Source organism: Python bivittatus, unplaced genomic scaffold (genome assembly GCF_059951505.1).
Source record: "Python bivittatus isolate LINGU-HERP-01145 unplaced genomic scaffold, Pbiv_v1 ctg000200_np1212, whole genome shotgun sequence".
Classification (NCBI taxonomy): Eukaryota; Metazoa; Chordata; class Lepidosauria; order Squamata; family Pythonidae; genus Python; species Python bivittatus.
In genome coordinates this window covers 18,663,439-18,678,550 of record NW_028277040.1, presented here as the reverse complement: position 1 = coordinate 18,678,550, position 15,112 = coordinate 18,663,439, and the positions used below count along the sequence as shown (strand labels likewise).

At 39.1% G+C, this 15,112-nt stretch overlaps 1 protein-coding gene across 9 annotated transcripts in view; it reads right to left on the bottom strand.

Moving 5' to 3' along the window:
* TTN (titin) overlaps positions 1-10,837 on the bottom strand; it is a 299,036-nt gene extending 288,199 nt beyond the window's left edge. For 6 of the 9 annotated variants that reach the window (XM_088135754.1, XM_088135755.1, XM_088135756.1 and 3 more), the window contains exons 1-6: positions 10,640-10,836; positions 8,587-8,690; positions 4,549-4,752; positions 2,888-3,175; positions 501-592; positions 164-408 (exon numbers count right to left, since the gene is read on the bottom strand). In XM_088135754.1, the coding sequence (XP_087991880.1) occupies positions 164-408; positions 501-592; positions 2,888-3,175; positions 4,549-4,752; positions 8,587-8,677 (920 nt within the window). In that variant the 5' untranslated portion in view covers positions 8,678-8,690; positions 10,640-10,836. Of the gene's footprint in view, positions 1-163; positions 409-500; positions 593-2,887; positions 3,176-4,548; positions 4,753-8,586; positions 8,691-10,639 lie in introns of all 9 variants that reach the window. The other 3 variants (XM_088135751.1, XM_088135752.1, XM_088135753.1) reach the window with 1 other exon arrangement.
* Positions 10,838-15,112: the final 4,275 nt, after the last annotated feature.

Genomic DNA, 15,112 nt, shown 5'->3' with positions numbered 1-15,112 from the left:
CAGGGAAAGGCAAAGTGTGATTCTCCAGATGTTCTTGAACTTTAACTCCCATCAGCTCTAGCAAGCATAATTAATAATAATGAGGAATTCTGGGAACTGCAGGGCTACCTGTTACCTTTTCCTGACCTGGGTCAAACCAGAATTTTACATGTGAGTGGTTTACCTGACTGGTGATGGTGTAGGAGCTCTAACATGTCGTACAGGAGATGGTGATTGTCTGACTGGGGATGGTGATTGCTGGCGTGCCATCTGTACTTTGGCTGCAATGATTGGTGGAGTTGGTGACTTAGAGGAAGGACGAGGAAGCATGCGTGGGGGTGCCTTATGGGGCAGCTGCTGCCCAGTGGCACTTTCTATAATCATCTCAGCAGTCGCAAGTGTTCTGGCATCAAAGTGGGCTTCAATCTTCTGCAATGAAAGATCAAGAATGCTCATGAAGATCTAGGGTTAAAGCCCCAGCCTTTGGAATTGTTGGTAACACAATCTGCCAAATTACCAACCTTTTCAGTTCGGGTTTGTCGTGTTGTTTGTGTAATCTGAGCAGTCGAAACAATTGTCTTTGTCTTTTTAGCGGGAACGGCTTCTTCTTCACCTTAGAGAAAAGAGAATGGGACTTCTTCAATGGCAATAAATTAGAATTGGTTCTGAGAGGAGCGGGCAGAAGTACACAATCTATGATTTATTTATGGGTTCATATATACTATTATCAAGAAAGCTGTGCAGACCTATCCTTTCCACAAAGTCCCCAGCAGCTGTGCTCAACTTGAAGGAGATGTTACCCTTATATAGAAAAGCTCCACAGGGCAAATAAATAAATGATTGAATAGATGAATTCTCTTAGGTGCAGATTAATAAGGAGATGAATTCATATCAAATTAGCCTTTTCATACAACTGTAGTATTAAGCCAAGAATAGCGAAGCTTAGGATGGTCTATTTAGAAGGAAACACTACTACATTTAATGAGAACAATGCCTAAATAAGGGCATCTAAGCAAAACTCTAGGAAGGTATTCCCTAGTAAAATATGAAGAGCTAAACTAAGGAACCACTGGAAGCTGGCACAAAAGGACACCATCGTTTGCCCCTAATTACCCTTCATACATCTAAAGGTGAACATTTAAATGAACATTTAAAAGGGAGCTACAAGCATGCTTATCTGTCCTTTAAAATTGCCCATTTTTAATCAGGTTTTCTGGCCACAGACAGCTTTGTAAAGTCAAACATGCTTACAAATCTTTTTTTGGATTTTAGCCCTAACTAACCACCTAAGGATTTTAGCCTTAGGAACAGGTGGGACACTGATGCGCTTTTATATTTCTTTTGTAGTTCAGTCCTTCCCATATGGGAAGCTAAATGCATGGATAGGGCTTGAATAATGTCTAGGAAAAAACAACTATCAAAATATTAAGCCATGACATTAACCACAGCTTGTTGAATAAGCCATAGTAACCTAGTTCTCACATAATGCTAACCCACAAATCATGGTTTATTAATCCCAATAGCTGAATTCACATTTTGTGTCATAAGTGACTTTGCCTTAAATAAATATTTAAAAATCACACTGTTACTTAGTATGATATGTAAATCCAACCTATATATTTTAGGTACATGTCTTTTTTCTTTTCCTGAGTTCTTTTCCTGTTTCCTACTTTTAGAGATGTAAACCACCCAGAGCTGCTGGATGTTAGGTGGCCTCTAAATCCAAATAAATAAATAAATAAAAGTATTAGCAGGCAACATTCACAGCAATTCAAATTACTTACTTATTATTCAAAACTTTAATTTGCTTGCTTAAATCTAACTATTGAATGAAAGATCCATTGTTCAAAAACAATGCCAGTGGAAACCAGTTTCCAAACAGGTAACTCTAGCTTGTTGTAGGGAAATTGTACATGCAGAACTGTCTTGTGTGTACAATTTCAGCAGCCCATTCTTGTCTTTTAGGGAAGGGCCAAAACTCAGGGATGAAGCTATGCTTCCAGAAGGTGCCACCCCAGAGTTCAATCCCTAACATCAGCAGGGGCTTGGGAACATCCCTTGTCTCTTACTGGTCAAAGTGGAAGACAGTACTGAGCACCTTGAACCATCCACTGGGTAATGTTAGCCATTGGATGCAATGATTCTATGGGGGGCATTCTTTAGATTGTAATGTGCTTCCCACACACCAAAGGCGATAACCTGGACCCACTGTGTTTGAAGGGCCACCTGGAGTCCTGCTCAGACTACGCCCCTGGCTCAATATAGGGATTTTTCCCTAGGTTAGCTGCTTAAGAACGGTGACTCTCCTTCTAATCAAGCAGTTCGTTTCTGCTTTAAAGGCGCCTCATGTGCAGATGGGGTTCTGAGTGTACACGTGCGCTGGAGCTGTTGAATACAGTAAGGCCTGGATTTCTGCTCCTCCACTGGGCTGCGACTGCAGCTTGGCTTAAACTTCAGTCTATGCTTAAGCAAGTTATTATGAAACTAGAATACCCAGCAAGATAAACCCTGGAGGGAAGAATTTAGTCGCTGATTTACTGGATTTTAGATTAACAATACAATGTAAAACAATTGCAAGCATATACACTGTGCCTCACACTAGGAATAAGTTAGTGTACTTGTTTTTCTTATATTAACAGGGGAAGAAAAGAAGCTGAATATTTCTTGCTGTTCTTTCTGAAAACGATTTTATCTTTTTGTCACGCTGAAGTATTTATGATCAGCTTCTGTCCAGGGTGAAATTTTACAGCCACATTAAAATCACCTGAGAGAAATGGAGTTGATGGATTTGTTGACAGAAGAGCAATCATTGTGAGGTTTGCTGCCCTACTGGTATAATTCTATAGTTTGGGGAAAAAATCATTCTTGGTTGACTGTCCTGGCTCACAAACATCTAAACCGTCCTTACCTTGAATGAGCAGTTCAGCTGTTGAAGTGGCTCGTCCCACGCTATTTGTGGCGTTTACTGAATAGGTTCCGGAGTCTTCAGGGTAAGCTTCTGCAATTATTAAACTGTAGAGGTCTCCTTCATGTAAAATTTGAAAATCGGGGGAGCTTTGAATTTCTGCTCCATCCCGATAGAACTTCACCACAGGTGTAGGGATTCCAGTCACTCTCACGTCAAGTCGAACTTGACTTCCTTGTCTAATTGTCATGCTCTGTAGTCGTTGTGAAAAGTTGGGTGGCGCTGTTTCGGCTGTAATTTAGAGTAAAGAGGAGGAGGAGGAGATGAAGGTGGAGGAGGAGGAGAGGAAGGGGAAGGGAAGGGAAGGGAAGGGAAGGGAAGGGAAGGGAAGGGAAGGGAAGGGAAGGGAAGGGAAGGGAAGGGAAGGGAAGGAATGTATAAGCAAGAGCAAACATAAGGAACATCATGGATAATACATAAGCTTTTATATGGGTATAATGGGTGCATATTAAATGTTCTAGGAAGGGAAATCTCAATTTTTACTTTTCACTTGAAAATTGTAATTCCGTATGATTTTTAAAAAAATTAAAAAGTCTACATATGATTGCTCTTATTAATTGGAATAATATGGCTACAGGTGTGTTTTAGAGAGCACTACAAATTGTTTGACCATCACATCCATCTTCTTCATGCTTACATACTCCAGTTACTCTGGACAACTGTCAACATCCCAGGCTGGATGGGGTTGATGGTGGATGTACCCCAACATAGCTGGACAGCGCAAGTTTATGGATGGCCAGCTAGTGCAAAAATATCCCTTTAATGGGATTAGAAAGAAAGGAATTATTTGTATTTTATTTTGTTCTATAGATCCACTCCAGCAAAATCTCTAGCTGAGAGAATGCCTTTTAGTTGTAGGGAGCTGCAACTTGTTTGAAAAAGGTGCAATAATGACACAAAATGAGCAACGACAATGGCATGAAGGGGCCTTGGATGGACCCAGGATTTCCAGACCTTTTTCTAGAATGGTTTGAGATTCTTCTAAAGTTTTCACAACAGTTTTACTATATTCCCTGGCTGAAAAAAGCAGAAAATGAAACCATCAATTTTTAGTTGCAAACTCTGCCTCTGAAAATTGACAAAGGATTTCAACTGACTGAGAGGCTGCAACCCAAAGGCTTTTGGGAGCCACATGCACGTTGCCCATAATTCTGAAATTATGAGGCAGGATTTAAAATGAGGCACATAGAAGTAAAGCTTTCTATATTCAGGTTATAAAGACACTTTCCCTTGAAATATCAGGAGGTAGGCAGATGCGAAATCTGTATAGGTACACCCCACAGAAATAAAAAATAAATAATAATAATAATAATAATATACATAAAGCATAGTGTGAGCATAAAAGCATGATTGTTGATATCCTTTTTGTACGGGTTCTTGAGAACTGACTGGTGTAAGTCAGTTTTCATATTCATTATTTTTTACTGGTCTTTATTTACACTTAAATATGTTAGGACTGAGGGATATGTTAGATCTTAAGAACCCTAATACCTTGTTTAAAGACATGATTGCTTAATAGTTTTTCAATTCAGCCTTCATCTTTGTGAACTCTGTTCACCAAGCTCTAAAATGAAAGATGGAAGGTATCAATAATCACAACATACCGGTAACAAGTAGTTCCGCGGTACTTGTAGCTTGTCCAGATCCATTGGTGGCTTGTAGGGTATATCTTCCACTGTTATCTGCGGTCACGGCGGGGATCACAAGTTTAGCGCGGCCATCGCTAAATGAGATCTGCACACCGGGCAGAGCTGCAGCAGAAATAACCTGGCCATCCCTATACCAGCTCACCTCAGGAACTGGGAAACCTTGAGGAGGACAGTGAAGGAAAGAGGAGTGTTCATAAGATCCCATTGGCATCAGTTCCAAAATACCCCCAGTTCTTGCTAGTGTATATGGTAAAGTCATTAAAAGGCTGGATCAAGGGCTTCAGTAATTGGGATAGAACAAAGGAAACTGCAGGGCACTGGGGAAAATCTAAGCTTACTACAACACAACTCCAAAAAATAGGAAAAGGCTCAATCTATTTTATGTTACAGATTGAAAGGTTATATTATCAGATTCTTCTGTAACATTCTGATCTGCTTTCTTTTGGATACAGTTTGCTGCTATTCCTCAATATCTGACACAAAGAGACATTTATACTCTTAGGTGGTATTATCAAAGAAAGACTATATTTTAAATGCCTGATGCTTGAGAAGGAAAGACATGTAGGTGCAACGATAAAAGATACTCTTCTTGTGATTTAGGAGGTCAGATTTCAAGAGATAAAAAAGTCCATAGAGTTTTGGTGCATCACAATAACCAAGTACTGAATCATTGTCAAATCTGTCTAACATAATGAGTAACTTGGGGGAACAAAAGATTTACAACATCTTGCAGTATGAGTTAGTGTTACCATAAGATTGCAGTATGTGAAAGGTTGGACTGAAAACAAAAGCAAGAGAGACTCAGTCCTATTTCACACATCGTGCTAAACTACACTTAGTTTGCTTTTGGTAATGATGTGTGAGCCTAACTGTTATGGCTTAGAATTATGTCCAGATGCAATCACAATCTCAGAAATCAGGACCTCTCACTGTAATGCAGAAGGGGCAGGGAAGCATTACGTTAGTTGTTTACTAATTTCACTGTCCTATCAATCCCAGTTAATGTGGTGGAGGGATCTGACTTTGAGAGATACAAAGAGGAATATGATTGAATGCAAAGTCTGAAGCAGTGTTTCTCAGCCTTAGCACCTTTAAGATATCCGGACTCCAGAGTTGAAGTCCACACACCTTAAAGATGCCAAGGTTGAGAAACACTGGTCTAAAGGAAGTTTAAGATGGGGCAATGAGCCAAAGAGAGAAGGAGACAACTTAAAATCTTTCCTGTCAGATTGCTGTCCCATAGTCTCAGTTCCATACTCTCAGCATGGGAATAGAGAGCTTGTCAAGAAATAGTGATCAATGGAGGGAGCCACTACTTGGAAACCATTATTACTAGGACGGTGGAGGGCAAGGAGGCATTTTTGCATATTTGGTGCAAAATTCTATTGAATTTATCAGTGTTTCAGAAAAAAGGAGTAAACACAACAAAATGCTATGTTTAGAGGATTTACAGTAAGGACAGAAGGCTGCCTTTGATTTGTTTAAAATCTAGTGATAGAGGCAGATTATATTTTACTATATAATCTTCCTTGGGAGGTGTCAATATTAATTTAGGGTCCTCTGCCTATCAGGTAAATACTGTCATTTTCTAGCAGTATACAATATAAACTTGACCTCAACAGTATGACTGATTTCAGTGGTATGTTCCAGAAGTTTTAGGGTCTATATCTGTATCATTTATTTGTATTTTTTAAAAAGTGCTTTTCAATAATCTAATCCCAAAGCATTGTAACAACATTAAAAGAAAACATACAACAAACCAGTACAGTTGGAGCATATAAAACTAAGATCCTTTAGGCCACAACATTTCAGTCAACTAAATTTTCAGACACCCCCCACCCCAATATCCTCATATACTCATGGCTATACCAGGCAGGGGGTCTATACAGATGTTTTAAACACAAAACTGCTCAGATAATATAGAAAAGGAGAAGGATCTGCTTTAAACATCAGAGGTGCATAGATAAAGAGTCCAGATATATATATATACTTCTCATGCACTTCCTCTACTGAATTATTGTTAACCTCTCAGTTGAGCTGAATTATAATACTGGACATCATTCAGCTGGGAGAAAAGTATTGGGGCAAAAAGACTGCTTAGAAGTAAGCAAAACTGCAGAAAGGCTTGGCACCTTTAACTACATGCAAAGCCTTTTTTAAGAATTTGAGGAGCTTGGGACAGAATGTTTATTTGAGTCACTCTCCTACTTAATTCCCACACCTTCCTGTATTTTCTTTTCCTGCCAGAGAAATCAGTAAAGAAGCGTCAGGAGTGGGGAGGTAAATCCCAAAGACTGACATACTTCTTAGAATTGTAAGTGATCATCGTATTTTTGCTAATGAGTAGGAAAGTCTTGATTGGCAAATATTGATTCAACTTACCATTTCAAATTCTGAACTAACCTTTGGATATCACCAGGGCAATTGATTCTTTTAAAAATGTATCTTTTAAAGTTAGTGGTAGACAAGATTGCTCCTGCAGCTGCAGCAAGTGGGGCATGACTAAATGAGTGTTATCCTTTCTCTGATATCTTATAATTCCCAGCTCATAATAAATAATTGAAGTTAAATATGCTTCAGAGAAGGAGACCAAACAGCTGGGATTTCTAAGTAAGGTCTATACTAGAGACCTTTCTAGAAGTGAGTCCTGCCTTGATTGCTCACACATATTACTTAAATTCTGCACATAGTTCACTGATCATGACAACATGATAAATACGCACATTGTTTTTCCTGCTTGGTGAAAATAGATATATTTTCAGTATATAATCCAAATGTGCATATGGTATACATACATGTATATGTTCTGAATCAGGGAATATTTTCATATTGTATTCAGTTCCTGTAATATGGCTCTTAACTTACAAAGATGTGGGCTGCCATAAAGTACAGTATGATTTCATTGGCCTGGCAAGAATTGCTCCACATCTAAAATAGTCATGCTGCCAGTGGCATCTAAGGGGATGGGGAGCAAGATGGTGGTGGTGCCATCACAATCAAAGCTCTTAGTAAGCACATGCAATGTTGATGCACATATAAAAGAGGTGGGATTTTTATACTGATGTCACAACTACCATAGCTGCATGCTACAATGCTTACAAAAGCTGGGGAACGTTATATACAATATATAGGTTTAGGACTTTCAAAAATTACTTAATGCTAGCTTAAAATTTAGGAGATTCAGAAACTGAACTCCTAATGGTTCTTTATAATAATATAATATAATATTATTATTATTATATTATAATATAATATAATGGTTCATTATAATAATCAACATTATTATTGTGATCCACAAGCTAACCCTGAGATACAAGAACACTCATAGATTCCACTCGGTCTCCATTAGGGCTGCCATGTCTGGGCTGTAAATAACTACAGGACCGCTAGATGGTAAAAGAATCTGTATCTCTATGCTTCCATTTATTGGCCGTCTGGATTTTGCAGTCCAGATATGCTAATTTTCATCTTAGACAGTCTTAGAAAATAAAAATGGTGAATGTAGCCCAATGCTTTCTTTGTAAAATGCCCTGCTATCCAGAAAAAAAGAGGGAAAAGATAAGTGGGGAGTTAACAGTGAGCAGGGAATAACTCAACAATTTGAGTTCTGGTAAACTGATGTTTTAAGCATGGCCATGCCCAGGGTGGGGCCATTTTGAGAATGCCATTTTCTTGGAGTAACCGTGATATGCTGTCGAAGTGTAAAATACTGTATGTCCATTGACTCCAGATCTCTAGGGATCCCTGAATTAACCCAACGTATTGCTGACTTCGTGGTCTTCAAATTGATGCAAAACTAGAGCATGAAGAACCCAGTTCCTCTCTTCCCCTGAAGAGACCTTTTCTTTTACCCATTACCTATCTAAAGGAGTCCCACCCCATGTGTCCTTCAATTATCTGAGGCATTAGAAAGGCTGTCCCCTTGACCATGCTTTTGGAGATATCAGCAACAGGAAAGAAAACAGTGACCATAAAAACGTATGGAAGCCTCACCACTAATATGAGCCTCAAAGGTTGCAGCACTACCCTCCAGTGCCACAACACTTTGTAACGGCTGTGTAAATGTTGGCGCTTTCGTTGTCATCTTTGCAGGCACTCTGGAAAGAAAGACAAACATAAAAATAGTAGATGAGAAAACAATCTGTGGAAGCAACAGGCATAAAAAGGCAGCATAAGTATGAGGTATTATAGAGGAATTTGTTCTAATCAGATTAGACCTGTAGCTCTTGAATGGCTTAATTTTTGAAATGTGGCATTTCTTGAAAATTATATAATTAAATTATTTTTCTATATTGCTTATCCCACTGATTAATAAGTCATTGCAAATTGTCAATAGTTCAAAGAACCAACAGATGATCAAACAGAATACTTGTGCCACTGAAGAGCTTACTTTTTAACGTTGATTTTGCCATGCCTTTCTATATAACCATTTCTAAATCCCCTCCCAACTGGAATTGGGAAAAAAAATCTTTACAAACTAAAAACTGTTTGAAAATTGTAATTTATTGTATTTTCCTACTAAATGAAAACACAGTACTTAAAAAAAGTTAGTTTTTTTCTAAAATAAATTATTTGAAAAGTTTCCCTTAATGTGAAAAAAGTTTTTGGTAAGAGGAGGCCAATACAGGAAAAAAAGAAAAGAAAAAAATGCAAAAATATGAGCAGGGCAGTTGAACCTAGGATAGAAGGAGAAAAGGCCAAGTCTGAAATGTGAGCTTGGCTATAAGATAACAACTGACATTGATGGTTTGAACAACTGCAGGAAGGTACAAAATCTGTAAAACTATACTTTGCCCAATATAATATTTGTTGCTCTAACACAATGTCCTCACTGCCTTGTAAACCACAGAAAGAGTACGTATTCAAACAAGAGTAACTGATTTTACTGCAAAATGTTTCTTAATATGGATGCCTATCAATGTAAAATCAATTTATTCTGATACATCAACTGAGTACTTAATGTTAACTTGATATTTATGATGATTCACCGTATGGGACTGAACAGAGTCACAAGGAGTTATGACAACCAAAAATAGGATTCCAGTAATATCAGTGATTTATGTGAAGCCTATATTTTTTGGTCACCTTAAAAAATTTGCTATGGTTTTGATAATGGAACAATCATAGCATAAGATGAAGAAAGAAAGAGAATGAGAGACAGAAAAAATGCTAATAGGTCTTCTTATTAAAGCATAATATACTCAATTTAGTCATCCCTCTTTTTAAAGTTACTAGCTCCAGATTTTCGTAGTGAAATGTTTTACACAAATGTATTTCAGTTAAACTAAGCCAGACTATAAATATTATCTACTTTACTCTAAATTAATTGTAGCCATAAATTCCAACTAAAAAAAATGAAACCACACACCGTTTCTTCTAAACTGTAAGATGAGTTCAATATTGCGGGTGCTTTGGTCATAATTTTTTTCCAGCTTCCACAACAGATGAGGAAAATCTCCTGTTATTCAATTGTGATCTTATATGGCTTTTGTATTGCTAGTATTTCAAAGGTATGCTTCTGAAATGTCACATTCCCAAAATAACCATTCCAGGTTTGAGTGACAGGAGGCAAGTGGTCCAGAGCTGCGATGTAATGGATATTCCAGCAGCTGATTCCCTTAAAAAGTCATCAGCGCCTAGCCACGACTATGTGGCTTTATCAGAGCTATTCTGGGAACGTCTTGGTTTATCTGCAAGTAATGTAACCTTCAACACTCTTTGGAAGGATTAAAAGTTAACCCAACATTTGAAATAACTTTTCACCCTCAAGCACATTTTAAGAAACGATAGCCACCTATTTCAAAGATCTAAGAGTTCACCAACAACCAGGCATCATTTTGTTCATGGGAAAAGTGCGTTCCCCAAAACAAATCCTACAAAGAGCTGCAGACTTTTCTCCCTCTCCCCCCCGACATCCCCCCCCCCAATGCACCTTCTCATATGCATCCCTGCATACAGGGGCTGTATTTAAAATCATTAAAGAAACGTGCCCCAGAGCTTACTTGACAGATAGATATCACTCAATTCTTGCAGACATGCTACTAACCTGATTTCACAAGAGTGCCTAAGTGGAGCGGGCTAAGCCCAAACGGAAGTTTCTGGAACGACGTCCTTATCCAGAGGATGATTTTAAACAATCCCAACATGAGAATGGTTGAGCCTCTAGCCCTCAAAAACAAAACTACACAGTCGAAACGGTGTAGTTTTGTTTTCTTTGCAATCCCTACACCCGAGGCGAGGCTGGGAATGCACGACTGCTCAGAAGGGCAAACATGGTGGTTTGGCTTTTTATACTCCAGATCTGCTGACAGGTCTGCCTCTGTCCCTTCGACATCACTTCTCATTGGCTTTTGAAAAGGAAGGCCTTGGGAGAGGGGGGTCCACTTGAAGCAATAGGGCCACCTGTTTGCCTGATTGACAAGTCTAATTTTGGCCACGCTGAAGACGGAGCAACCAGCCTGTTTAGAAACTCTAGTTGGGGGGAGACAACCATTGTATCTCTGCATTAGCCCCCGCTCTTTGGAACATTCTGCCCCTGGAGGTGTGATTAGCCCCCACACTCCTGCCCTTCCGTAAGGCTTTGAAGACCTGGTTCTGCCACCTGGCCTGTGGTGGGGTGAGAATACCTCAAGCATGGGAATGGCTAGCCCCATAGAGTCCTTCTGCCTTCAGCCTCAGATTTTTCATCCTCTTGGTCTCTCCTTCTTCTTTTTAGTAATGTTTTAAATTAAGGTTTTGTGTGTTTATATATTTTATGTTCTAATGTTTGTTGTGAATCGCCCAGAGTTCCCCCATTGGGGGGAGATGGGCGGTTGAAAAATTTAATAAATAAATAAATAAATAAATAAATAAATTTTTTTTAAAAATTCAGGCCTTCAGTATAATAAGAGAATGGGAGAGCGTAGATAGAGATGTCAACACTTAACCAAGAAAAGTCCATTCTATAATCACCATATAGTCAACCCTGTTACTGCCACTCAACCAGTAGCATGGCGGGGAATAAACTGCTATCAAATGCCATTGCCCAATAGCATTGCTCATGCCATCTGGCCTTTGTTATTGTGGCAGGATATACGATTTCATCTAAGCAATTGTCCTTGTGCTTGTTTAATGTCCAAAATATTGCTGCAATGACTTGACAAAACTGTAGTCAAAATCAGGACAATTTTGTATTTGTTCAAGTAATCTGAAGGGACACTAATAACCATAGGCTGAGCTGAACCTAAATATATGAACTCATAATGGTGGTGGCTGTGGAGAAGGAACAGGGTACAACCAGCTCTGTGCTTCGTGTAATATCAAAGTAAAGGCAAAGAGATGAATTTGGAACCAGCAGAGGCTCCTCCGCCCAGAAGAGCGTGGAAAAGAGGCCCGTTCAGTCCACTCTTCTTGTCTCACACACCTTGATGTTCAGTAAAACTCTCCAGCCTAGCATCAAAAGTGGCAGAGAGGGGAAAGCCCCCATTTGATCAAGAGCAGTTGGTACTATCCATACAATATTTATTGAGCAAAAACATTTCAGTGGTTTCACAATGCCAGATTTTAAAGTTGCACCACACCTGGAAACCTTATATTCTTAGCTCTTATATTTCAGTTTTAAAATCTTCACTTTGGTTTGGTAACAGTTATCTAGTATTGGCCTAAAATGTTTAAATGATAAGTCAGATAAGTCAAATGAGGAACCAATAGTCCAGTGTTTGCTGATAGGCAGCTTCAAGACCTCTAGCTTTCCCAATGAACAGCATTATCTTTAGACTAGATTTGGCCTGCAGAAGGAAATCTTCAACAGTTTCTCAGCTGTTGGAGTCAACATCACAATTCTTTCCCTTCCTTCCTTCCTTCCTTCCTTCCTTCCTTCCTTCCTTCCTTCCTTCCTTCCTTCCTTCCTTCCTTCCTTCCTTCCTTCCTTCCTTCCTTCCTTCCTTCCTTCCTTCCTTCCTTCCTTCCTTCCCCATACAAGTTTAACAAATTGTTATTATTATGGTTGGTCACACAGTCAGCCAGATGTTTAGACTGGATTTGGCATTTTTATCCACCTATTGAGTCCTTCCCAAGGACCTGGGATAGGCAGATGTGATTGTTTGATGGTGTTAAAGGTATCGTCGCAGGATGTAAGCTGTTCCAAGTAAAGCTGCCTTTTGCAATTGACTGATGGTGATTTTGTCAACACCGATGATCTTCAAGTGGTGTTCCAGATGTTTTGGGATTGCACCCAAGGTACCTATTACTATTGGTACTATCTTCGCTTTCTTTATTATTTGCTTCCACTCTGACACCTGCAATAACCACGCTGGAGTCTGCTCACCATTTATTTCATGTCTCCCATAATGCCTCGAACAAAGCTGGCCTTATGTTCACCCACAGAGACTTTGTTTCTGTCCAAATTTTCTAATGTGCTTCCAAAAATGTATAGTATGATTATACTTGGTGATAAGATTTGCTGCTGAATTTTAAATTACTAAATTGCTGTCAAACACTGATGGCTCAGTTATTTGGAGATGGATGGATGGATGGATGGATGGATGGATGGATGGATGGATGGATGGATGGATGGATGGATGAAGGGAGGGAGGGAGGGAGGGATTAATCTTTGAAACAATGGAATTCTTTTTTTTTTCTAATTGACCAAAAATGTATCCCACATCAGAGAGTATTTCAGCTGCTTTGAGTGTCATATTGGCATATTGGTAGAAAGATGGGGTACAAATTAAAAACAAACATTTTAAAATACATCTTATTTTTAATATTGTAAAAATGGGAATGCTTCATTTATATTTGTTTATATATTGTTTTCTAATTTGCCCTCCTACACTCATTTTTTATTTTGTCCCTGTCCATGTGACAATGGACATTTTTAAAAATATGGTCCTCAGCCAGTCACACAAGATTGCAGTTATTGTTTCTGTGTTGTCGTTATTATTGTCTTTCTGCAGCGCTCACAACGTTCATGACTATTAGGAAGCAGTTCTGGAGCCACATCCAAGGCTCTGGAGGGGCCCATGAGAAGCTAGGAGTATCAGCATTGCCCCTCCTTGTCTACATCTTCATCTTCTTGAGCAGAACAGTATTATTTTTCACTGTATCCATCTCCTTAACTCCATTTCCTTGTCTCTTATCTGCATAATAAACCACTAGTGGCCTGAGAGTTCAGTCCCGCCCCTGGGAATTTTTCACCAGTTCTAGAGAGCTTGTTCAGCTTTGCGCAACTGCCGCTCACTGCGCTGCGCAAGCCAAGAGAGAAGCAACCAGGAACAAACCACTGAAGAGCAGAAGACCTTCTGTCATTTTTTTACACTAAGCCTACCCCACCAGCCATCCCCATTTTTGTCTGGTCCTGTGTTAGCAGTTACCCACCAGGACAAATTTTGCAACAGCTTCAAGCCATGCCAGCTCAGAAATATGGCGGTTACTATAATTAGCTGCTGACCAGGCATCAGACCATGGAGTAGGGATGACAACTGGCAGTGACGCAGGACATAAGGAAATGCAGGGGTGTTCAGGGTCAGCTACAGCCCTTTTCTGGATCTCTGTGAATAAAGAATTGCTGGTTCAGGCTTGTTATTCAAAAGTGAATTTTCCACACTAAAATTGATTTTATAATTACTGGGTAGGGCAATCAGGTCTGTTTTGATGGAGCCTTCAGACCATCAGAGTCTATAAGATGTCCACTGCCTTGATAGCAATGGATAATCAACAGTTAAATGAGGGAGAAGTGATATTTGTTACTTTTCCTGTTTTGTTTTTTTAACTATTATAAGCCAATTTTCTCTTAGCTATTGGCCATCAAATAAGTTACTGTACTTCAGATCACCTCCAGATTGGGCCGTGTTTTCATAGCAATTAGGGATGTCATGGTGTATTGGGGAGATTTTTGCTTCCACAGATTTTCAGCCTCAGGATGCCTTTATGCCACACCAAAATTACTTCCTTTTCCCAGCTCTGAAGATCTGCTATCCAAGAAGCAATTGTTGTTATCACTTTTGGGTGGGACAAAAAAGAAGCATCTGAGTTGGGATCTTTGCTATGGTCAGAGGAACCTGTCTCCAATATACCCTACAAACCCTGGAAGATCAACTGGGGCCACAGCGTTGCAGCTTTGGACTGCTTGAAAAATCAGGTTCCAATTATATCTGTTATCAAAATAGCAGAATAAGTACTAATATTAGACTGCTACATACTGTACACTATGTTTGGGGGGGGGGAATGTTAATTCTTCCACTGAGAGCCTAAAGACAATACTGGTTCAATCATACCAAACTTTGAGGATTCAAATACTGTGTTCTACAAATAAGCCTTCCTATCAAGAGAGAAAATTGCATGCCCTTTCAAATTATGTTTAAATTCTCTGTGGACCAGTTTTACTAATCCATTATTTTTTCACTATAAAAACCTATACTTTTATGTTTTGAGGTTCAAATTTAATTGAGGAAGTAGTGTCTGACCTTAAAGCTACTGCTTGGGTGTATATACATACATCTTTATGTATTTGCAATATATATAAACAGGAAAACAATCAGGC